This window comes from Macaca mulatta, chromosome 14 (genome assembly GCF_049350105.2).
Source record: "Macaca mulatta isolate MMU2019108-1 chromosome 14, T2T-MMU8v2.0, whole genome shotgun sequence".
NCBI classification, from domain to species: Eukaryota; Metazoa; Chordata; class Mammalia; order Primates; family Cercopithecidae; genus Macaca; species Macaca mulatta.
The window spans coordinates 72,942,144-72,967,251 of NC_133419.1; the positions used below are offsets into that span (position 1 = coordinate 72,942,144).

The 25,108-nt window shown below is 54.0% G+C and overlaps 1 protein-coding gene and 2 non-coding genes across 25 annotated transcripts in view; 1 reads left to right on the forward strand and 2 right to left on the reverse strand.

Annotated features, from left to right (window-relative positions):
• Nucleotides 1-25,108, reverse strand: part of PDE2A (phosphodiesterase 2A) — a 100,235-nt gene that overhangs the window by 27,514 nt on the left and 47,613 nt on the right. For 19 of the 23 annotated variants that reach the window (XR_013403319.1, XR_013403320.1, XM_077961312.1 and 16 more), the window contains 2 exon segments: nucleotides 6,673-6,762; nucleotides 3,125-3,213 (listed from right to left, as the gene is read on the reverse strand). The exons of the other annotated variants lie outside the window; for them this stretch is intronic. Coding sequence is in view for 17 of the 19 variants with exons in the window: in XM_077961312.1 (XP_077817438.1) it covers nucleotides 3,125-3,213; nucleotides 6,673-6,762 (179 nt within the window). In the remaining 2 variants the exon portion in view is untranslated. 23 annotated transcript variants of the gene reach the window in all.
• On the reverse strand, nucleotides 13,068-13,135 carry MIR139 (microRNA mir-139). Its single transcript, NR_032411.1, has one exon. It is a non-coding gene; the product is annotated as a microRNA mir-139 (primary transcript).
• LOC114672502 (U7 small nuclear RNA) lies at nucleotides 19,762-19,823 on the forward strand. The gene has a single exon (XR_003722911.1). It is a non-coding gene; the product is annotated as a U7 small nuclear RNA (small nuclear RNA).

The following is a 25,108-nucleotide window of genomic DNA, read 5'->3' on the forward strand; positions in this document are numbered from 1 at the left end:
ACCCCTTTTCTGAAAGTTGGTTCCTTCTCAGTGTCAGGGAACTGTGGAGCAGGCTTCCCCAAGAGGGTTTCTGGTCAGGCCATGAAAGATAAATAAAATGGGATTGACTGAAATGAAAGTGGAGCAGGAAAGGTCTTTACAAGGGAGTGAACAGCCCTTACAAGCACCAGAAGACAAGAAAGCCAGACACACTGGGGGGATGCAGCTGAGCATCTGAGACCCTGCAGAGTGGCAGGAACAGGGGCAGGTGGGGCTGGGAGCTGGGGCGGGGGGGCCTCCTCACTCCCGCCTTGACCCTTTTTCACCCTGCCTCTCCCCACACCGCCCTGAGCCCATTCCCTGCCCGTTGCCTCGGGCCTCCTTATCTGTCTTTATGATTCAGCCTCCACGCCACACCTGCTGCTGTTTGCCAGCCGTCCAGGGTTTCCTGGAGGAGCACCCTCCACACACCCCCACCTCCTCGGGCACTGCGAGAGCCTCAGGCTCCATGGCAGCCTGCAGGTCGGTCCCTCTCCCTCCTGGGGGAACCAGAGCCACAGAGGTCACCATCTGAAGGACCCTGTACCCAACCCCGCCCATTTCACAGAAAAAGAGGCCAGAAAGGAAGGTGTTTTCTCAAGGTCACTCAAGGCTAATCGCTGGTTGGGACTTGGGGGTGCAAGTAACAATCACTGAGCTCCTGCTGTGTGCTGGCCCCTGTGCCAAGCACTTGGCACCTGTCATCCATTAAGCCAATAGACCAGGCCTCAGGTAGGAAAGCAGAGAGACAGGGAGGGGGCTGGGCTAGAATCCAGACCTGTCTGAATCCCATTCCAGTGCTCTTCCCTCTTCCATACACCTGGGTCTCAAGTCCCCATCCTGCTGGGAGCTCCTGAGAGCAGGGCCCAGCCAACCCTGGGGCCTCTCCGCCCTAACTGTGGAGGTGGGCTCACCACCAGACACCAGGCACAAAGGTGGGCAAGCAAAGCTCAGATACCAGAGAGAGCACTGGGCCTGGGCCTTCACCCTAATCCTTTTTCAGGTAGCAGCTGAGCCTGGCAAGCCACTCACCTTCACAGGGGCCATGGAAAGAATTCCCGTTTGGGGATGATGACGGGTATGTCCTGATGATGGGTATGTCCCCTGGGAGGTCCTCGCTGCCCTGACCCTCTTGTCTTCTCATTCCCTGGCCCTCCTCCTGGAATCTTCAACCCCTGTCTCCCAGCAGGCACTCACCTCCCCATCTCCACTGAGCTCTGGGATAATTGGATTTGAACATTCACTTTTAATTGATTTTTTTTTTTTTTTGTATTTTTTCCAAAGGGCTTTCTGAGTCTGAAGTGGTTGGAGGGAGGATGCTGAAAGGGCAGCTGATGCCAAGGATCTGAGCCCTCTCAAAGATTCCTGGACCACAGATACGCACCCACTCCACATGCCCAGACAGCTGAGGGGAGCATGTGTGGGTCCCAGGGGGTGGAACAAACCTGCAGGCTGCCCCCCACTGCCTCCTGAGCCTGTTTTCCTGCATCCCTCCCAGGAAGGCCGCCCAGGCTGCTTCGAGGAGCCTTCCTGGAGGAGTGGAGCTTATATGAAGCAAAGTTCTTTAGAGTTAGAGGTGGGGGTTGCTGGAGGAGAGCAGTTCTTTAGAATTAGAGGAGAAAGGGGAACATGACCACATTTTCCCTGTTAAGACTCTAAAGACCTTTCAGACGATCCTCTTACAGATGGGACATGAAGGCTAGAGAGAGGTGGCAGTGGCTTTGTTCCCATGCTCCTTGACGGAGACGTTGTTCGGGGAAGGTGAAAGGAGCTCAGTGGGAGAATAGGAGGTGGGAAGGTGACTATCAGAGCAGAACCAACTCCTTCCATGGGAAAAGGCTGGAGAGAGACCAGCATCCTAGAAACCAGGGTTTCCAGCACCAGGAGGGGCCTCAGGACCATGAGTCCAGCATCCTCAAACAGGAACTCTTTCCATGGCCCCTGTGAAAGGTGAGTGGCTTGCCAGGCTCAGCTGCTACCTGAAAAAGCCACGTCCCTGGATCACTTGGCCTGCTGGAAAAGTCCTCCTCATAGGGGTAGAGAGCTGCCTTCTGGGGCACCCCCACTGGTGCCCACTCTGCCCTCAGCTCCTGCCTAGTGCCCCCTGGGCCCCACAGTGGCTCTGCATTCAGCGCTTAGCAGGCAATGGCCACATCCTTTATAGCCCGCCTTCTCCCAGCAGCATGCCTGCCCTCAACATTTTCTCATCTGGTAAGTTCCACTTCCTCTCACTGTCCCCTAAATGGCCAGGAGTCAGAAGACCTGAGTCCTAGGCCTGGCTCTGCCTCATACCTGGCATGTGACCTTGGTCATGTCTCATGATATCCACCCATCTGGAAAATGAGGAGGCTGAATTAAATGGGCATCGAGGTATCAGGGGGCCAAGTGCACTGATCCCAAGATCCTGAAGTCAGTGATTCCAGCATTCTCTCGCAATGGTAATCCCCAACAGACAGTCCTCACCACGGATCAGGCCTGACTTAAATGTTTTACATGTGTGACACACATTTAATCCTCCCCACAATCCTATAAGTACCATTAGTATCACCATTTCACAAACAAAATTGACGCACAGAGAGGTTGTGTCATTTGCCCAAGGTTGCACAGCTAGTAAACAGGGAGCTAAGATTTGAACCCAGGCAGTGGGGCTCCAGAACCCTCAGCAGGACGCTGCCTCTGATCTCCCTGTTCTCAGATGCAGGGAGTTGGCACCGTGAGCTCCTGCAGGCCCAGCATGCTGGGATTCCAAGTCCAGCCTCACAGTAGTTCTCACAGCATGCTGGTGTTCTAACTGATAGACCCCATAGCCCCAACGTTCTGAGACTCTGCTCTGAGGAGGCCGCAGCCATTTAGAAGCAATTAGAAGGAGAAAATTCACCATCACTTGGTACTTTCTCTGTGCCTATCCATTTCCCCAACAAAGAGAAGACATTGCTTCTGCCCTTCTATGCTGGGGTCAGCAACCTGGCCAATGAATCCCACCTGGCAGGGAGGCAGAGATCAAGGTTAGATGGGGAGGGTCAGACCAGTTGACCTTGGATGGTGCCTTAGCCCTGAGAATCCTTGGCCATGCAAGAGGGCAATGGGGGTGCAGAGAATGGCTCACCAGACTTTCCCCTCCTGGGGCAGTTCATGTGGGGGGTCCTCACACACCAGCCGGGACTCCCCATCCAGCAGGTAGGTGTAGACAGTTTCCTAGGACAGAAGGCACTTATGAAACCCTGTGGAGAGGTCCTCTCAGCTGCCCAGTCCCAGCCTGCACGCAGGGGTCTACGGGGCAAGGTCATGGAACCTGTGGGAGTGGAGCTCTGGCAATGATCTGTTTGGTTTTCTCTCCAGGTGATTCTAAGATGCAGCCAGGGCAGCAACACACCTTGTGAACTAAGCGCCTTGTCCTCTCCTCTTGGAAGGAATTCCAAGCAGGCAATTCCAAGCAGGATTCATCAACCTGCGACTTTCTTTACCACCCGAAACCCAACGTGCCAGGCAAAGAATTTGAAGGACTGAAGGTGCAGACAAATCACCTCCCATCCGGGGATATTTCCCTGCCTGACTCCAGCCTCAGACATTCAGCAAACAATAACCGAGCATCCACTCTGAGCTGTACCAGGGACGGGGCTCGGAATGCTCCAGGAAGCATCCCTCCTTCAACTCTACAAGAAACCACACACCTATAACCCCAGCCAAGGGAGGAGCACAGAGCAGGGCACTGCACCATCCTCTGTGGGGGCTGGAGAGGGCTTCTTGGAGGAAGTGACCTTTCAGCTGTCACTGAGTGGGAATTAGACACATTCAGGGAGTGGGCAGGGTGCAGAACGGGCTCCCAGGCCTTGTTGCAGGTACACAGGTAGGTCCAGAGGTGTATAGAGCATGGAGCGTTTAGGAACAGATAGTGAGGGAAGGGGCACCAGGGATGGGCCCGAGGTCAGTAGGGCTGAGTGGGATGGGCCTTACGAACAGAACTGGGGGCAGGACAGGACGTGCGCAGGGAGACGTGAGCAGATTTGTATTTTGGAAAGATTGCTCCTCAGAGGGAGATCAAAGCTCTTGCTCTTTAATCCTCCCTCCCCAAGGGCCCAGAGCAGCTCTGGCCTCAGTTCCAGGCCATGTCTTGGCAGAAGTAGTTGCCCTCACTGACCTACAGGCAAAAATCTACATTCCTTCCAAGCAGAACTGGCAACCCTTAGGGATCCCTGACCAACCCCCATGCAACATAGCCTTGACCACAACTCTGTGTTTTCTCTGCAGGAGGGTGGAAAAGGGTTTGCCTCCCAGCTGAGGGTATCCTGGAGGACTTCGGGAGGAGGTGACAGTGGAGCTACGTCTTGAAGGCCCACACTCAGTAAATGTGGAATCCTTCCCAGAAGAAGCAGTTGCCTTCCATGACTCTGAGAGTCCACAATCCTGCCAGCCACTCTCGTTGTCATCGGCTGTCCCCAGCCAGCCCCCACTCCCTCCCAATCCCCAGGAGATGCCTGGCCACTACTTCCAGAGACACTGAGCCAGGTTCGGTGGTGGGTGTGGCATGGGGTGGGAATGATAAGGCCTGAAGGGAGTGAGAGGGGCAGACACCCTCTTGTTTGGCTGGAATGAAACCTAAGTGGGATGTTCAGGGATAAAGAATTCAGTGGGAAGGAGGCCGCCCACTCCTCGGCTATATCTAGCCTCCTTGTCATCCATCTCTTCCAGCAGCCTGGGAGAGGTCTGAGTTATCTGGCCCAAAGAGGTTGAGAGACGAGGCAGGGTCACACAGAAAGTCCTACCCATGCAGAGGGAGGGGTGGGTAATCCATGGGGGCAGAGGGGGACAGATCCTTGCTTCACTTCCGGATGTCCGTATGTCTCCCACCCCCTCACTCAGTCCTCTGAGTTAAAATTAGCTGAGTCTATTGGAGAGAAGGAGGGAACCATTTCAGACACATCAGCACCATCTGCATTCGGGGCTGCCTGCCACAATGGGTGCTGATGAGGAAGCCAGGTGCCAGCAGCTCTCCTCCCTGGGCGGGGGTCCCCTCCCCATCTCTGCTCCCCTCCCTGGGGGCAGCAGAGCAGACCTTAGCTCCCTTACCTCACTGGGGGCTGAGCCCCTCTGTGCAACCAAGCCAGGACTCCTGAAAGTCAGGGCTTCCCTACCTCCTATAGGTCTCTTGGGGGGGTGCCAGGGTTGACATTTCCTACTGTCCCAGGAACCTGGACCACAGCTGTCATCCCAGCCCCCAGCTTTGGGGAGACAATTAATCTGTCACAGAGCATCTAGGCTGGCACAGCCACCAGGGCACCCTGCCTGTGAAACAGAGCCAGTCACTTCCTCCTCCCACCCTAGGGCAGCCTCAGTGGCCACAGAGGCTCTTGGGGCAGCTCTGCAGAAACCGACCTGCCAGCTTCTACCACCCTCCCTTTCCAGATGTGCCTCCACCCCAGGCCAGATGTTGCCTTAGTCTCATCCTTCTCTGGGAGGATTTATTTTTGGGCTCCAACATGCCACCCACTTCCTACCAATTTCACACTCAATAAAGCTCACTCATTAGCCCTCCTCCTGGGCTCTGAACTTCTAGGAGGTTTGGGGAAGGCAGAGCTGAGGAGAGGGAATGGGGGTGCTTAGATACCAAGTCCCATTTATCCCTGTCATGCTGTGTGACCTTGGGACAAGCGCCCTCCCTCTCTGGGCCTCCGGTGGTTCATCCATCAAGCAGATTCAGGGACAATGGGCTCCGGAGGGATGCGAAGGTCACATTCTGAGTTGGCCATGTTTCCTGGAGCAGAGGCTGCCCTTGGCAGTGTTTAGAGTAGGGAAGAGGACATTTAAGGCTATCGGGACTCAGTCAGGGCATCTCCTCCTCCAGGAAGTCTTCCATGCCCTTTAGGCTGGATCAGACTCCCTTCCCCAGACTCCAAAAGTCCCCTGCTTCTCTCTATCTGGCACAACTGACAACCTGCTACTTTGGGCCTCAAGGGCCAGTTTACCCATCCTCCTGCCTAAGGGATGAACAGTGGCCATTGAAGCCAGGTTGGGGAGTGGCCTGGAATAGATGACAAGGGGCACAATCTCCCCAGTAACGCACTTTGGGCTCAGGCAACCATGATCACCATCCTCCATCTTCCCCAAACCTGCAACTCATCCATGGTATTCGGATGGGACAAAGAGAAAGATGCTAAAATGCTGCTAGAGGCCATTTTCCCAGCCTCCCATCTCCAGGCAGGGCACTTTAACCCAATGCACATCTATTCATCAAAGCTGAGCCCTATTCTAGTACCTCCCAGACCTGGTTTCCAGGAAGTTCTTCTACATGTCTACCCTCTACTTCTCCTGCTGCATGGATTCCAAAACCCAGCTGGCTCCACCACGTCCTGTTATCCTAGGTGAATCCCTTTCATTATCTGAGACATAGCTTTTCCGCTTAACCTCTAAGGCCCCTTCTGGCTCAGCTGTTGCAGGATTCCTATGCAAGTTCATTCCTTGGTGCTTCGCTTCAGGCTTCCTCCTCCAGAAAGCCATCTCAGAACACCCACCCAGACCCTTCACTTCCCCATGAAAGTCCTCTGGGCAGGGACCCTGCCTCTTCCTTCCCCCTTGACCCTGAATGAGGTACAGCGTAGAGCTGGTCAAAGGCTTAGGGGGCGGGGTGGGAAGTGTGGGGCAAGGGCGGGCACCTACCACTCGGGGAAGCACAGCTGACAGGGCCTCCTTGACAGCACGTTGCAGGCCCGAAATGTCGATGACAGAGCCCAGACTCAGCAAAGCATCCTGGAAGAGAGGAGAAGGCAGTGAGGGGCTTTGCCGGGCAGGCCAGGGCAGACCCATCTGCCCAAAGGATTGTGAGCAAAACCCCCCAGCTTAGTCCAGAGCCCAAGGCTTTCAGGAATCCCAGGATCTTAGGATCTCAAAATCAAACAGTCTTAAGGCCATATAAGGTTCAAGTACCCTCATCTTACAAGTGGGGAAAATGAGGCTCAGAGAAGGGCCAGGGACAGGGACTTAGCAAAGGCCTCACAGTGAGTCAACAGGTCAAGCCTGGCCTAGACTCTAGGTCCCTCGTTCTCTAGTCAAGGACAATTCTGGCATAGTAGGGAAACCACAAGGCTCCAAATTAAAACAAAACAAGCAAACAAACAAACAAAAAAACACCCAAATTTGAATCCTAGCTCCACTGTGTATGAGCAGTGAGTGTCTTGGTTGAGTCACTGAGCCTCAGTCTCCTATCTGTAAGTTGGAAGCAGCTGGGGCTGTTGCCCCCTACAGGCTGACATGAAGACAATATGAAATTGAGCCCTTAAAAATGAAAATAAAAATGAATCAGAGCCCTAAAAGTGCCTCACAGAATGCCCAACACAGAGTAGATGCTCAGCTGAATATTCGCTGAAGCTGGGTCCCGCTCACTTTCCCCAGAAGGAAGGTGGTCTCACCTAGTCTCATTTTTCCAGCCTAGTGAGGGGCTGGGTTGAGAGTATCAAGAGCCTATGGGGTGCATGACCCATAAGGTGGGAGAACAGTTGGGCCATCCCTGGCAACTATAGGAGGAGAAGGAGACGTCAGCCTTGACTGCCTCACAGCCTTCCCATCCCAGGAACAGAACTCGTCCTTGCAGAGCCGGAACGGAGACAAAAGTCCCTGCTTCTCGCTCTATTAACTTGGCCAGAGCCATGGGGATCAAAGAGAAAGGTAACAGAACAAAGGAAACGAGGGCCAAGGCAAGATCGTGACTCACACCATCCACCAGCCATGCCCTCCCGCAAGCCCTTGGAAGTCCTTTCAGATGTCTTCCCAGTGGAAGGCTGTGTCTGTGTTCAGAAAGCAAAGTGATTAACTGCAAGATGAAGGAGACATGGCTGGGTCCCCATTCATGTGAACATGATATGAAGTTGAGTGTCTTAAAAGACCACAGCTCAGCATGAGCCCACAGTGTAAGCATGACTGGCAAGAAATAAAAATGCTCAAACTGCAGGACATATTAATAGAGGTATGTTAACCCAATTGGGAAAATGACAGTTCCCCCACTTTTATAGTCTAGTTAGACCATCCCCTGTCCATTGTGTCCCAGGTGCTGACAAGATGAGACTCATCCAGAGGAAGCGACCTATGAAAGGAGGGAATTGGAAACCAAGTTTTGCATGTGACTAAGACTGGATAACCCAGGGGTGCCTCATCTAAAGCAGAGGAGACCCAGGGTTATCAGTCTCCAACTCCAATTTCTCAGACCCTCCTAGATGGCGGATCTGAACTCTGGCCCCATGGACAGCCTGGGGACCCATAGGATTCCACAGGAGGCTGGCCTTGGTCTAGTGGGATGAAGGACCTTCTTCCAAGCAGGGCCACACTACAAAGGCATGCTACAGGTCACCAGGAGAGAGGGAGCAAGTGAGCTGCCCATCCTCAAGGGTGCGCAAGAGTGGGCTGAATGCCCATTTGCCAGAAAGCTCCATGCTGGGCTCTAAATGAAGCCTTGCATACAGGCTTCAGCTCCAAATTTCACTCCTGGGTCTTCTTGGCTGCAGTTTCCTCCTCTACCCCCATGGATCCTGTGTTCCCAGGAGGAGGGCAGCAGTGGGCCTTCTCCCCAGATGCTTACTCAGCATCACCTTCTCCAACACCCAGGCTTCCTTGGTCCCTCCCACTGCTCAAGAATGAAGATACATATCTTGGTCATGGGAAGATGTCTGCCGTCAGACATCAGAAGCTACTGATTCCAGACAACACAATACCCAAATTGGATCACTTGTCCTTCGACCCTTAGGCTCCTCATCACAGCACAGACACCTTCAGCACCACACAGTCACAGACCCCACATCCTTGCAGACATCCCAGCATGCCTTCAGACACCATCCACATGCGCACATACACACACATGTTCTCACTGGTACAGTTCCTTACAGATTCACAGGGCAAGAGCTCGAGTGATGCCTGTGTACAATACACACAGGCTATTATGGCCTTCCAAGGTCAATTCTGAAGACTAAAAAGGGGAGGAAGAGCTGATGCCCCCAATACTCCCAAGATAGTCTTCCAGACGCATGCTCCCCAGACCAGGGCTCTAAAGACAGTGCAGAAGGTGGTGTTAGTTTATGTCTATTCCTTCCTGGAGGCAGAGGAGTCAACAAGCTGACTCCTGAGAGGCCCTGCCCTTGGTGGAGTCTGACGTACGTGATGTGGACTTGGGGAAGAGAGACCCAGGTGACAAAGTGAGCCTGATACAGGGGGAGAAATTTTTCAAAGCCACAGGCTTCAGAGAGCTAAGTCTCCTCATTTGACCGATGAGGAAGCTGAGGTTCAATGAGAAGCAATGATCAACCTGTGGTGAGCCAGCCAGTCAGGGCAGAGCCAGGTCCAGAACCCAAACCTCTGGATCTCTAGCCCCTGTCTGGTTCCTGCTCAGCACCTGATCCCCAGCTCCCACCCTAGGGGGCTCAGAAAGAACAGTCTGTCCTTTGTTCTGATTGGTGGACTCCTCAACCTGCCCTTTGCTTCAATTGGGGAATGCCCTCAACTGTCCTTTACTGGAATTGGTGGGTGCCTGCCTGACCTTTGCTCTGATTGTTCAGTTTTCTGTGACTTTTCAGGCCAAAGGCAGGATAATAGCAATAAGGAGATCAGGAAAAGAAAGTTGGGGAGAGTTGGGGCAGCAGCAGGGAAGGGTTTCCCATCTGTGCCAGAGTGGACTGGATGGCAATGTGACCGATGAAGCCCAAGGCTCTCTGCAGGCATCCCTCTGTCAATCTACCTCCTGGTCCTACCCAGCCTGCCCCAGGAGTGGAGGGTGTTGGGTGCAGGAACTGAAGCTGGGAAGAGCCACTTCAGATCTGGCACTCAAAGGGGCCTTCAAGGCTTGCTCAAATGCCATCTCCTCCATGAATCTTCCTCAGATCTCAAAGCAACCTCACCCCATTGCATCAACTCAGGGGAGGAAACAGCTCAAATTGCAAAGCCTATGAGGTGTGGGCTCAGAAGGAAGAGTCACTGCTTCAGTGAAGGAAGGAGAGAATCAGTGGGGAGCAGCTGAGAATGGGAAGCAGGGAGATTCCTGAATTGAAGGCACAGATGGGGAGTGAGGCTTAAATCAGGGGCCTTCAATCTTAAAAGGAAGAGGAAAGGAAAAATACAGACACAGCTTTACCTGCTCACATGCCCATCTACACATGCCACACAAATACATATTGCCATGCACACACCTCTATTCATATGTATGTGCACAGTCTCTCACATAAACATGCACACAGACAGATCAAAAGGCAATCATACATTCAATGCATACACAAGGCTGCACTTATGCATGCACACCACACACACACACACACACACACACACATACACATACACAAACTCAGGCTCGAGATGGGGTGAAGGAAGTCACATTTCCTGCCTTCACAGCTTTTTGGAACAAATATCAGTATAGATATCAGCATAAAAGCCAGGCAATTTCCCAGACCACAGGGGAGAACTTGTGGTGTGTAGGAAAGAGCCACAATTTCCAGTCCTGTCCCAGATTGACTACATAAGTTCTGTGTGGCCTTAAGCAACAACTTTCCTCTTCTGAGCCTCAGTTTTCTCATTACTAAAAAATGGATCTTTCTAGCTCTGCAGCATATAGTTCTATGGTTTTGTGGTTTAATTCAATGAAGCTGGACAGATGAGTGGGTGGGTGGATAGATGAATGGGTGCAGGATGGGTTGGGAGTAGATGGATGGTGGATGGATGGGTGGGTGGATAGGTAGATAGGTGGCTGGGTGGGTGGGTAGATGGATAGATGGAGCCTTTCTGCTCTCCCCAGCTCCACCTGCAGCTCTGTAGTCTGAGGTAGGGCCAGTCAGCACCACAGACAGCACCATTACCAAGGACTTATCTTTCATTCACCCCAGATACCAAGAAAGGGGAGCCTGTTCTGAGTCAGGCCTCCTCTGAAGCCAGGGTTGCGGCTCAGCCTTGGGCTGGATCTGCATTTCTGCACTTATCTGGGGAGAGGAGAGGGTCTGGACTAAATTACTTCTAACTCCTTCTTAAAGCCTAAGATTCTATGAAACCAGAGACCTTGGTCTTACCCCCTCTGGAGCCACAAGCACAAGACCAACGCCCTTCCTGAGGGTTGGGGTCACTGCCATAAGATGCTCTCCTTATGGAGAGCTCTCCACGAGTCTCTATGCCTTTCCCCACCTCCACAGGTCCTCCTATGGCTCTCCCCGCTGCCTGGCACTGGCTCCATGCCTCCTTCTCTACAAGGAAGCCTCACAGTGCCCCTCACACTGGCCTACAGGAAGGCAATAACATCAAACTCAAGAGTCAAGTACCTCCCAAGGTCCAGCTGTGCTCTTGGGACTGTCCATTCACACTGATTCATGCAACTCTGCTTGCGTTAGGTCCTCTGCGAGGCCCTCCTCTCTCTGTGGGCCTTGGTGTCCCCTTCTCTAAAGGGAGGGGTCCTTCTAGATCCCCCCAGGACCTCGGAGTCCACAAACTCTCTGTCCATCACCCCTTGCCTTCCTTTCAGGTGGACCTGCCTCCCTCGGCCGACGTCCACCTCTGTCCCAGCCTGCACTCCTGTTCCTCTCCAGGAGTCTTGACGTCTTTTCCCACCTCCGCGTCCTCTCTTCCTCTCATAGCTTCTCCTCCCACTCTCCATCTCTCTCTCTCCTGCATACTTCCTGCCCCCACCTACTCTTGTGTCTCCAGCCCACTCCTCCCACAAACCTCCAAATAGTCACCTTGAGAACATGGGGAGAAAGCACCTAACTCAAGAGAAGCACCCACAGAATGGAGAACCCAGGAAGGCAGCTAGAGGGGAAACAGGGGGTGCCAGGCAAGTGTCATCTATGCCTCTTTTGCTTCCTCTCTCCTGTTCTGGTGGGCAATGTACATAGTCTCTTATCTTTCCAGAGGACGGGGCCCTTCAAGGGCACAGGAGAACTTATCGACCTCTGTGCCCAGCACGGGTCTGGCACTAGCAAGCACAGCCGCCCAGTCAGGGTGACTGGCAGAACTGCCCCAAAGGAGGCCTCCTGTAGGCTCAGACCAGAGAAGTCCCCTTTTGCTGAGCCTCAGCCCCGAGCCTCAGCCCAGCACCCAAGCTGACTCTATGCCTCCTCATAGCCTCACAGCACACCCAGCCTGCAGAGTCAGAGACAAGAAAGCAGAACACGGTGGTTCCTCCTCCTTCCTCCCCACCCACCCATGTGTGCCACCTGGCCAAGGAGCCGCCTCTCAAAGACACTGGTACCTTGGATGCTCAAAGAGGAACTGCCTGTGAGTGTGAAGATCTTGTAGCCCCAGCCCCCTCTCAACGAGGCTGAGCTGGACCAGGGTCAGGAGAATAGAGGAAAGAGGCTTGGCAACCCTTGGGAGGCTTAGTCTGAAGGAGGAGGCAGGACAGAGAGCCAGAACGCAGCTGGACTAGCCCAACTGTCAGTGCCATGCTTGAGTGAGGCATCAGGTTTTGGGAAGGGGAAGGTACCTTTCCCAAGCACCTCCTGTGGCTAGAGGTTTCCACCAGGCATTCCCCAGTGTTCGTGTGCACCAGAACCACCCAGAGTGCTTGTTAAAGTGCAGATTGCTGGCCCCACCCCCAGGGTTTCTGATACAGTAGGTCTGGGATGAGGTCCAAGAACTTGCATTTCCAAACATTCCTAGATGACAGTGATGCTGCTGGTCGGGGGGCCACACCTTGAGACCCACTGACACTATCTTGGATCCTCCTACAAGCCTGAGAGGTGCCTGTTTGGGTCATCCCCTTGTACAGGTGAAGAGGCTAAGGACTGAAGGGGAGGGGCATTGCTCAGGTGAGAACAGCCAATGAGGGGACGCCCCAGGGAAGGTCCCATTGGAGGGGAAAGGCTGGGGATGGAAGGAGAGAGCGAGGCTAGTGGTGGGGAGACACCGATAACAAGGTAGTATGGACGGGGCCACTCGCAGTGCAGGAGCCCAGTCCTATAGGAGGGACCTCTCAGAGACCTTTCCTCCTCCCCGCTCTTTCTCTTCCTCCCCTCCCTCCTCTACTTACCCCCTCCCCTTCCATGCCCCCATCCCTCTATCCTCCTGCCCACCCTTCGCAGACTCCGGCTTCAGTTGTTACTCCAACAGGGCCGCGTCTCCAGCCTCCGAGCCACACTGGAGACACGTGCACTGTAGAATACACCTGAGCCAGTCCCGGCGCCTCTCAAGGGTGTCCCCATCCACAGGAGCCTGACCCCAGACTGTTGGCTCCTCCCTTCCAGCATCCACAACCAGCTCCACCTGGGCCTCTCGCCCTTTCCAAGCCAGTCCCAGCTTCTACTCCAGCTCCTGCCTCCTCCAAAATGCCCTCCTGGTTGTCCCCTGCACCCTTGGATCCATCAGGAGCTAGGTTTGGGGATGGATGAAGGAAAGGGAAGAGGGAAAGAACAGGAGAAGGAAGGTAAGAGTTGTCTGCATGATCAGTTCCCCGAGGGCCAAACTCACTGGGATCCCCTCAGTCCCTCGCCCAGAGTCTGGAGTCAGGAAAGGAGGGAACAGTCAGAGTGGGTAGAGGGAGGGAGGCAGGAGCTGAGTGTGGGGAGGGGGAGGATATCTGCCCTGCGAGGCAGATATCAGATCAAGCAGGGCAGAGCCGGCTCAGATCTCCTCCCACTCCCTCCCACCTTCAGCTGCCTCATCTACAGGGCAGAACTGAGAGTGGCTCCCATTCCTGCCGCCCACATTCTTCTGGACGCCACAAACTTCCTCCCAAAAACATCACAGCATCCCCCTCTCCATGCCATCACGGTCGTCCTGGTCACCTGGCATTCTAGCTCTCCTTGTCCTCTGGCCTGGGGCCCATGAGGCAGTTCAGGGCAGTCACAAGGAGGCAGATGCGGGCACACTCCTGAGCAGGATGGAGGAGGGGGCTCCCAGTCCCCAAAGGTGTGCAAGCAAGGACCAAGGCCCTGTCACCAGGGAGCCTGTGCCCTGAGAAGGGCCCCTGGTGAGGTGGCTACCCTCCAGCTCTGAGTTCGGTGACCCTGAATGTCTGTACACCCTCCTCAGCCTCACCCCCTCAGAGTAGGTTGGGAGCTGGACAAAGCAAGTCCAGGAGCCTCCAAGAGGCAGGCATCGTGGCTCAAGCAGGAGAGGAGGAGGACACTGTGTGTCCTGCTGGGCCAGTGTCAGAAGAGAGTTTACATCCCTCAGGAAATGATGGCCAAAGGAATAATTGGATGGGTGGATGGATGGATGGATGAATGAATGAATGAATGAATCAAGTGATTTCCCTTCTCTGGATCCCTCCAGGGAGAGTTTGTTGTTGTTCCCTCTCCAGGCAAGTCTGACACTCCCACCTGCGGGTCCCACAGCCCCCCATCCACCACCATGGCATGCACCGTGTGCATCAATGCAGTGCCACCCTCTCCCTTCTGGCTCCCACAACAGACTGGGAGCTTTTGGAGGGCAGAGATTGTGTCCTGCCCCTCTCTGGGTCTCCAGTGGTACCCAGCCCCTCATAGGTGTTGGTAGGTATTTGCTGAGCTGTAAATGACTGGGTGAACTCCTGTGTGCCCAGGACTACTAAACTGTGAGGGCTACATGCCATCAGGGAGAAGAGGGGTGTGGAGCAAGGATCCAGGCAGGGGAGATAGCTGAGACCTCTCAAAGCCTCCTCAGTCTGGCACAGTGACAGTCTTAGAGGAGCCTGAGGAATGGGGTGCCTCCTACTGAGAGCCTTTGGCAACCTCTCCCAGGTACCTCTGCAGGCCAGCAGGCCCTTTGTGCTTCAGGATCATCTCCACATGTGACCGGGTCAGGGCAGCAGGTCAGAGGGAGAGGTCTTCCCCAAGAGGAGCACTGTCACCATCACCTTCTTTTATGAGTGAGGTCACCTCCTCCAGGAAGCCTTCCTGTGTGGTCACTTGTCCTCCTCCCAGGCCTTCTGCGAATTCCCACAGGACCAGGGTCTACAGGGCCCTAGACCTCATGGAGTCCACCAGCTTGATGGGGTAGACTAAGGCCAGAGGAGGCAGGGAAGGACTCACCCAGGCTCTCACCTGGAGCCAGAAGACCCATGCTTCAGCCCAGCCCTTTGGGCCACACTAGGACACCTTGTCCCAGAGTCCTGCTTGTCTTTGGGGCCCCTCTAATACCTGCCTTGGCCAGAGGATGGGCTGAGCCCTCTCGGATGTCAGGTGGGGCTGAGCGTCTGCTTCCAGGCCAGAGACTGGGTCTCTTGTTTCCTCGCTGTGCCCATTGTGTGTGGGAGGTAAATGCTGAAGGAGGCGGCCTGGCATAGGGTTAGTGTGGGCCTGCAGAGGGCGGGGAGGAAGGGCTGGCCTGGGGTGGGCTGGTGGGGGTGGACGGGGGGGCAAGCCCAGCCATGCTGGTCTCTGTAGGGACAAGACAGAGAGCAGGGCACAGCAGCTAGCTGCCCAGTGATGCCTGCCCTGGGACTCTCCTTGACTGTCCCAGTGCATTTTCTCCCTGCCTCTCAGCCTCCCTGGGTGCTTGGCTGCTTCTCTCTGTGCCTGGTCACCTCTCTGTATCTGTGCTCTGCGGCATGTGTGTGTCCCACAGCCTCCCGCTGCTTTGTCCTATGACTGTATTTGGCTCTCTCATCAGAGCTTGGCCCATCCCAGCTGTTCCCCAAACCCCGGGGGGAGGGGGAAAGTGGAAGTATGAGAAAGAGAGCCGGACGGTCAGAACAAGGACTAATTCAGAAGCAGAGGGACAGACATAAGAGCTGGAAGGGAACCCCAGGGACAGGTGGGGGCTGGAGAGGCAGGGCTGGCTTCTCCCCTGAGGAGAAGCCCCTGAAGACCAAGGCAGAGTTGGGGGAAGAGAGGGGTCCACCCTCTTCCTCTGCACTGACTCCTGCCCCCCTTCCCTCTCCCTGCCCCTGCAGGAATGTATGAGCACTTTTATTGTTCCTAAAAATAGCCCTTCTATAAGGGCTAAGGGAGAAGCAATTTTCTGAGTGGGGTCCGTCTGGGGCACGCCTGGCCTCTGGGGTCCCAGTCACCATGCTCCCCAGGTGGTCCCTCAGCTCCTCTCTCCCAGTGCAGTGCTTTGTTAAACACAAATGTGACCCTGTCCCTCCCTTGCACAAGACTGTCATAGCTCCTGGGAACACCCCCTCCCCTCCTCCAGAGCCACAGGCTCCAAGCAAAATGCTCAGCACACAGCCTGGAGCAGGGCTCGCAGTCATCTTACCTCATCAGGGGGCTAAGGGTGAGAGGCTGCTCACTCCCTCCATCCAGGCTCTTCCTGTTCTGGCCTCAGGCCTCTTTGCAGTGCCCCAGCCTGATTCCCTGCACCCCTCCAGCCTCCCCACTCCAAGCCTTTGCTCCTCCATTTCCTGCACCGTGGTGTCTTCTCTTCTCTCCTGTTCTTCCTGTTCTGGCCCTCCAGAAGCCCCAAGCCCTCTCCCCGGTCTTGTCCTCCACCTATCACTGAGACTCTCATCCCTCTCCCGTCCTCCTCACAGAGCAAGCAACAGGTTGAGCCACAGGGCCCTGGGCAGATGGGGCACCAAGGCACAGAGCCCTCCTCCAGTGAAGGAAAGAGTTGGTGGAGACACGGCAGGCTCTGGGGCCCCACGCACTCCCCTGAACCAGGACCTTCTTTGCCTCCTTCATGTGCCCTCCCCAGCTTTGGCTGTCTTTTCTGGACTCCGGGCCTGAGTCTCTGTCTCTCTAATCAGTCTCCAGGGGAAAGCCCATCCAGTCTCACCTCCTCCCCGCCTCCATTTTTCAGATGAGAGCGCCAAGCCCCAGAGAGGGGAGGCGATGGGCCTATGAGCCCACGGAATGCTGGCCATGGGCCTTGGTCACTCTGCCTCATTACACAGGGTCCCGGTCAGCAGGGCCACAGGGGCTGAGGCAGGCTCTCACACAGCCCACCTCCCAATATAGCCCACCTCTCAACACGGCCCACTTTTCCACCCAGCCAGCCAGGCAGGCAGGCTGGCATCCAGAGTTGTTTTCCTTTGGAGGGCCCAGGAAGCCAGAGAACAAACATCCGGAGTCTCTGGAATCTCTCCTACTTTCCTTCCTCACATCCCGAAGATCTGGGAGCCAGCGTGAGATGCACACAGTGCACACACACACACACAGAAGCATACACTGGGCTGGGTAAATATGTCCGCCTGGGATATTTTGTGGGACTGTTGTGAATCCATGGGTCCCTTAGACCCCCGAAGCCTTGAAAAGAGGATGATGCCCTCCCACCAGACCCTCGGACCCTCTATACAATTCAAACTAAATTTTATCTTGGAAATGAAAATTAAAATAGTTTTTGTGTGGTTTTTCTGACTGCAAAATTCTGGATACACTTATCAAAACTGACCTCTCCTCTTAGGTCACCAGCAAAGCAGAACTCCCACTTTGCTGGCGACCTAAGTGTGCAGCCTGCCCATTAATGGTCCAGAGTGGCGAGTCCCTGCAGGCCATCACATGATCATGGCAGACTATGTTCCCTGGGTCACTGGGAGAATGTCCGTGTGAAAGTATGTAGGTCTGTGTTTCTGTGGGAATCTGTAACCCACATGGGTTGTAAGAGTGTAAACATGTGTAAGTACCCGTGTCTATGTGTGTGCACTGGCCATCTGCACGTGGGAGTGACCATGTGGGCCTGCAACTATGCATATGTGATTCGGGTCATTGGTGTCCATGTGACAGTGGTGTAGTGAGTGTGTGGCTGTCTGGGGAGCTGTGAATGCACTAGTGGGTGGTTAGTCTTGTCTCCAAATGGTGAGTGAATGTGTGGCTGAGAGTGGTGGAATCTGAGAGGGTCTAATTCTCCTCTGTGCACCCCTGTCACTTCTCCCATCGCCTCCCTCAGATGCGGGCTCATCTGCCTGCCCTACCACACACCATATGTACTGGACAAGTCTTTGGACCTTCCTGGGATCAGTTCCTCATCCGTAAAAATGGTCCCTTCCCCCAGAGCTGCTGAGAAGATTAAACTGAGCTGTCAAACCTTGCCTAAGCTGACTCCCAACAGGGGGCTGGGGCCACCTGTGTGCACATTAGAAAGGAGGGACCCCAATTCTCTGGGCAGATGCGGGCCTGAGGGGAAAGGCTTGGTGAAGGAGAGCGGGCTCAGCTTGAGCGCCACCCCACCTCTGCTGGAGCTCCTGTGCAAGGTATAGCCTGCATGGTTAAGAGGCTTTGGCCTTGCAGGTGACCAAGAAAGGGCAGCTTCCTTTCTTCCTGCCCCACCTTCAGGTGTGCAGCCTGGAACTAGAGGGTCTCTAATTATAGGACTGGGGTAGACATATTCCAGATGAGACTCTGAGGACACTTACCCCTCCTCACTTCCCTGGGGCCCACTCCTCTCCACCTACTCCTCAGCGCTCCCTCCCCAAGGCCCAGGAGAAGGCCCTTCAGAAGCCACAAGGGGGACTGACCAGAGCTGGGATGCAGAGCTAGGCAAACTGGGGCCTCTGAGACACCCCCAGTTCCACCCCCATTTTTGGAAAGGGAGACTGAGGCCCAGAGAGCAGCAGGGACCCTCCCAGGGATACAAGCAAACCCAGGAAGTCCAGGCTTCTGTTTCAAGGCCTCTGTAGCTGGGTTTGAGAAGACCCAAGCTTTGGACTCTGTTGGCTCCTGAAAGTAGCCCAAGAAAGCAGGTAAAGGTCCCAAAAGACAGGCACTTCGACACCTAGCCTCAGCTGTGGGTATGAACTCCTATCTACCCCCACCCTCCCGACTGGGACCAGATCCCCCACTGGTGTGATTAACCAAATTATGGGACTTTTTCTTGAGCAAATTGCATCGGCCTAATTGAATGAAGCTGCAGGAGCCTGGGCTGGAGGCTGACAGTACAGTGGTAAGGATGGCAGGGGAGAGGAGGGGGCAGGAGTGAGTGGGCGGGAGGGGGTATCGCTGACAACACCAAGCAGGGGACAGAAGTTGGGGAGAGGGAGAGAGGAGGGCTGTGGGTGTAAGAAAAGAGGACGCCTCACTCAGCGCACCCTCACTGTGCTCCTACTGGTGCTCCTGTTATTTGGGGGCCTGGGATGCAGGTGTTGAGGTTGCTGCTCCCCAAGAGGCCATAGAGCATTTACCAAGTGCCAGAGACTGCATGCACTGGAGCACTGCTTCATGTAATCCTCCCAAGAGCCCCCATTTTATACTTGAGGAAATTGAGGCTCAAGAGATAAAATGACTTGCTGAATGTCAGAGCCTAGACAGGGCTGTCTGACACCACAGGCCCTGCTCTTAATCAGCACCTATGACATCCTGCTGAAATGCCCACACCCTGCCTCCAGGAAGCCTTCCTGGTATTCAGAGAAGAGAGGAGCTCGCATCTGGGCACAGACACCATTTCTGTCCCCATTCAATGTTTCTCCTCATCTACCCTACAATGTTCATGCTCCCTCCCATGCTCAGCAACTGAGGCTGGGGCTGAGCCCACCTGAATCACATGCAGCCCTGTCACCTATAGCACAGCTTCAGTCCCTCTCACTGTCATGCAGAGTCCTGCACTATGTCACACTCATCAACCAGGACGACGCAAGGAGACACGATCCCTGTGGCCTTCACAGAGCAGGTCCCACCTGCTTGGTGACACACAGTCATTTCAGTGTCCACAGCGTCCCACTGTCCCACATCACTGGTTGTCACAGGGCCACACATACAGTGATCTCTCACTGTCACCCTCACTCGGAGTCTCCTATATTTTCAGTGCTGCACCCATGTTCCCAAAGCCACCATGTCACCCTCACACAGCACCAGACACAGTTCCACACTGGCTCTGTGTCACTGTTACATCTCAGCATCATCCAGGACCTCCTAGCCTTAAAAAACAAAAATCCAACGTTTCATCTATTTTAGAATTTGTCTAGCAGGTTTTTCAGTCTTCACCGGAAAGCTCCCCCAACCAAAAAAAAAAAAAGTCTACCTTTGGTGAGATGACATCACGTCTGGGATTTGCTTTAAAATATTTCAGCAAAGCAACCCATGAAATGGGAGAAAAATATTTGCAAAGCTTTTATCTGATAAAAAGGTAATATCTGCAATATATAAAGAACTACAATTCAACAATGACAAAAAAGCAAACAACCCAATGTTTTAAATGGGCAAAGGACTTGAATCAACATTTTTCCAAAGAAGATATACAAGTGGCCAACCAACACATGAAAAGATGCTCAACTTCACTAATCATTAGGGAAATGCAAATCAAAACCACAATGAAATGTCACCTCATACCCATTAGGATGGCTACCATTAAAAAAAAAAAAAGAAAAAGAAAAGAAAAGAACACATTTTGGCAAGGATGTGGAGAAACTGTCCGTGAGAATGTAAAAAGGTACAGAAAACAGTATAGCAGTTTCTCAAAAACCCAAAAATAGAATGGCTGTATGATCCAGCAAGCCTACTTCTAGGTATACATCTGAAAGAACTGGAAGCAGGATCTTGAAGAGATATCCGTACACTTACATTCATAGCAGCATTATTCACAATAGCCAAAATGTGAAAGTAACCCAAGTGTCCGGTGCTGGACGGATGTGATCTGTCCATACACTGGAATATTATGTGGCCATAAAAAGGAAGGAAATCCTGTCGCATGCTGCAACATGGGTAAAACTTGAGGACGTTATGCTAAGTAAACTTAAAAGCCAGTCACAGAAAGACAAATGCCACATGATTCCAATTACTTGGGGTATCTAGAGTAGTCCAAGTCATAGAGAGAGAAAGTAGAATGGTGGGTACCAGAAGCTGGAGACAGAAGAGGATGGGGGGCTGTTGTATAATAGGTGCAGAGTTTCAGTTTGAGAGGAAGAAAGAATTCTGAAGATTGGTGGAAAAACAGTGTGAATGTACCTACCACAACTGAACTGTACACTTAGAAACGGTTATGATGGTAAAGTTTAGGTTATGTACATTTTACCACAATTTAAAAAAAAAAATTTAAGCTTAAGCAAAGAAAAATGAAAGAACAGGTAGTGGGGAAGAGAGGAAGCAATGAGGCCAAATCCCAGCAACTGTTGAACTGGAGTGATGAGTATATGGCAGTTTTTTATATTATTCTCTCTGGTATTGTGTCTGCTTAAAATCATCCATAATAAAAAAATGTAATGTCCCTTTTCAGTGACCATGTCCTTCTCTGCAGCCGTCACAGCCCAACATCTCCAAAGGGCTCTGCAGGCTCACGTCTTCACCTCCCTGACTATCCCACACAGGCCAGTCTGACTTCTGGCTCCAGCACATCACTGAAATGGCTCCCATTAGCCTGACTCACCCACAGGGCCCAGCACAGCACAAGCTTCCAGTTCCCATCTTGCCTGTGGGCCAGCACCAACCACACACCGTCCCTCCCTCCCACTTGAGCCTCTTTGCCAGCTTGGCTTCTGACTTCACACCCCTGGTCTCCTCTGCCTCCCTAGCCCTCCTGCTCTGTCTCATTGCTGCTCCTTCTCACCTCCCCGGCCTCTAGACAATGGAATAAGGGTTTAAGGCTTGGTCCTCAGTCCCCACATCTTCTGTTGCCAAGCTCCCTTTCTCCATTATCTGAGCCAGGTCCATGACCTTAACAAACCCCCATGCCTGTCGACTCCCAGGTGTATCCCCAGCCTGGCCCTGATGCCCACTGCACACCTTCATCTGGATGCTTCCCTTAACATGTCCAAAACAGTTCACTCAATTTCTGCCTCCTTGTCTTCCCACCCCACTAGTGCTGACCCTCCCCCTTGCCTTTGCCCATCTCAGAAACATCTCCACCATCCATCGCTTGGTTCTTCAAGCCAGAACCCTGGAAATTGTTCTCTGGTTTTCCCTCTTGCTCATCTTCTCATTTATCAGCAAGTTCTGTCATTTCTACTTTCAAATATCTCCAAAGTTGCTCCATATATCTAACTCTTCTGCCATTCCATTAGCACAGGCACCACCATCTCCTGCCTGGGCAGCTGCAGGAGCCTCCAATTGCTCTGCCCACCTCCTATCTGCCTCCCCCTAACTTATCTCCCCTCCCCTGCCACGCACCGTGCACACTCGCACACATACATACTCTGCAGCCCGAGTATTCTTTTTCTTTTCTTTCTTTTCTTTTCTTTTTTTTTTTTTTTTTTTTTTTTTTTTTGAGGTGGAGTTTCGCTCATCACCCAGGCTGGAGTGCAATGGCACAATCTTGGCTCACTGCCACCTCTGCCTCACGGGTTCAAGTGAGTCTCCTGTCTCAACCTCCTGAGTAGCTGGGATTACAGGCACCTGCCACCACGCCTGGCTAATTTTTGTATTTTTAGTAGAGATGGGGTTTCATCAGGCTGGTCTTGAACTCCTGACCTCAGGTGATCCAACCGGCTCAGCCTCCCAAAGTGCTGGGATTATAGGTGTGAGCCACTGCACCCGGCCAGAGCAATCTTTTAAAATCATCCTTTGGACGGTGTTACTTTCCTGCCTGAACCCATCGGTGCCTTCCCATGACAGTGTCCAACACAGTGTTGTGTGTGCACACTGCATATTGTCACAACCATTACAGAGTATCACACAGGTAATGTCAGGCCCAGGGTCACACAGCATCACACGCCCACTTCCACACACTTGCTTTCACTCTATGTCACTCCTTTGCACACTCAGCCTCACTAGATCATATGTTTGGGACACACTCAGTGTCACAATTCAGTGTCAGACACTCGAGCCACAGACTCAGGACCATACCTCCTACTGCAGCATCATTTGCTCATGTTTCTGTATTTTATTCTCATGGAGTCACACCCTCCATGTGCTCATTGTCACTTGCAGTGTCACATATGTGGTAGCAGGCAATGTGCAATGTCACACACTTGGTATCAGCATCACACAATCAATATCACACAGTGTCACAGTGTCACACACTTGGTGGCACAGCCACTGTGTACACATCTGCTATCATAGAGTGCCTCACACCCAGTGTCACATACTCAGTGACTCAGCCACACACCACACAGTACCCTGTGATCATAGTCACATACTTGACATTACATGTCATAAGCTCCGTGTCATACGTGCAGAATGCCCCGTGTCCCACAGTGTCTCACTGTCCCTCTTGGCATCACCCTGGGTCCCACAAGCTCGGCCCCTCGTCCCCACCCCACTGGGCAGTCGCCAGGGCTGTTGCCCCGTGTCACGGCTGTTTCCTGTTGTTGTGCTCAGAGTCCTCAGCCTCTGCTTGTTCCTTCAAGGATTTCCTGTTGTCAGGGCCCCCGGCAGGCCTGGCCTGTCTGGGATACACACCCCTAAGCCCAGAGGCTGGCCAGCAGGAACCCTGGGCCCTCTGCCTCCCCACTCTAATATTCTGGCTGGATCCATGGGACTTTCCATCCTCCCCCAGTCCACCAACCTGGATACCCTATGTGTCTACACTGGTGCTGGCTCTGCTGGGATGGACAGAGGAGATCAGCTCCGGGCCTTGACCCAGTCCCAGGGTGTCCAGGACTGTGCTTCCCAGAACAGGGCTCCAGGGCAGCCTGCGCAAAGCTGTTACAGTGACTAAACAACTGGCGGACAGGACCAGCCCAATGCTGATCTACGGGGCTCCGCATGAAGCTGCTGGAAGCCTGAGAAGTGGGAGATGGAGGGCAGAGGACAAGGGTTCGAGGGTTTAAAGTTGAGGAAGACTTCCCAGACGAAGCGGCTGAGAGCCAGGAAACAGGGAGGAGGAGGAGGAAAAGGCAGCCTGAGGAGGGGACACCAGGCTGGAGGCAGAACCTGGAGGAGACAGGATGGACCAGGAAGAAGAAAGGAACGTGAGAGAGGCGGAGGACATCTGTGGGGTTTGGAGAAAACAAGCTCCTCTTCCATCTGCTCCCACCTCTCCCTCAGCCAGCACTCGAACTCAGGCTCTAGGCAGGGGCCTCTGGCACACCCTTCCCTCCTAGCCCCATGGACTGCCCCTAAAAAAGGCGCTGCCAAGCCCCCTCTCCTTCTGCCCCACCCAGTCTACAGGAAGGACATATGGAGGCCAGAGCACACGCTTCTCACACAGCCTGAGATAAATATTTCCCGGGAAACGGAACTTGTTCTCTCAGTGTTTACAGCCAAAGGCCAGGCGGGACTGTGGGGGGCAGGGCCAGCTGGAGGAACCTCAGCCCTGGGCCGCAGCATCTGGCCTGGGCACTGCCATCAACCTGCCTGCGCCTCTGAGCCAGCTCCTGCCTTTCCCTAAGTCTCAACTCCAGGTCATTGACGGGGCTGGCCCTCCCTGGGCCTAGGCCTGCCTGCAAGCCTGGCCTGGTCTCAGTGTGTGTCTTCTCTGGGTATAAGTCCCTCGTGCGTGATGCCTCCTCCTTTGGACTAGGCTTCTCTGATGGCAGGACCTGAGATGCCCATCTCTGTCTTTGCTCAGTCAGCCAGGGGTGTGGACAGTGGATGGGCAGGCAGAGAGACAGGCTGGAGTGGTAGCTGAGAGTGCCTCCCCGGCCCCAGGTCCCTGCACGCCCGGGGCCCGTGCAGCCAGACAGGTGGGCACAGACAAGTGGCAGGGCCTCAGGACCCCCATGGATACCAGATGCTATGGCCAACTTGTTGGCATCCACTCCCTTGGGGCCATGGGGCACTGTAGAGGCCACTGGCTCCTGATGTGCAGAATCGGGAGGAGGCAGCACATCTGGCAGTTAGGAGCACTCACTCGAGAATGTTAGATAAGCTGAAAAGTGCTGCCTCCAGTGCGGCCCCTCCAGCCTCACCCCAGGGCTCCTTGCTGGTAAGCTGTTCTCCTATACTCAGAGCCTTCGCCCCTCCCATTCCTGCCCACACTCTTGCACAGGCTGCTCTTTCCCCAGTGAAGCCCTGCTGCACCCACAGCAGCAATGGCAATACCCCCTCCAGCCTGGCTCCCGCCCCTGCCTAGTGCTACCCCCGCAGCTGGGCCCACATATTCACTGGCGGCCTCAGCCTCACCCTGACTCTGGCATCAAGCCTTCCTCAGCCCAGGACTCACAGGCAGAGCGTTTTGGAGCTGGGTTCTGAGCATGAGCCAGTCTCCTGCAGACCCCTCTGGGGCTGAGTCCTTGCTCCAGGCTCCTCTATCTGCTTGTTCCCAGTCCTGTTCTCGTCCTGGTTGTCCTCAGCTGCTGGCGTCAGAAGCTGACCTCACAGACCTCTCTGACTGCCTAGCTGCTCTCTGGCTTCTTCAGTCAGTGCCCTTGACCCTCTCCATCCTTCAGAGTTCCAAGGTTGCCTCC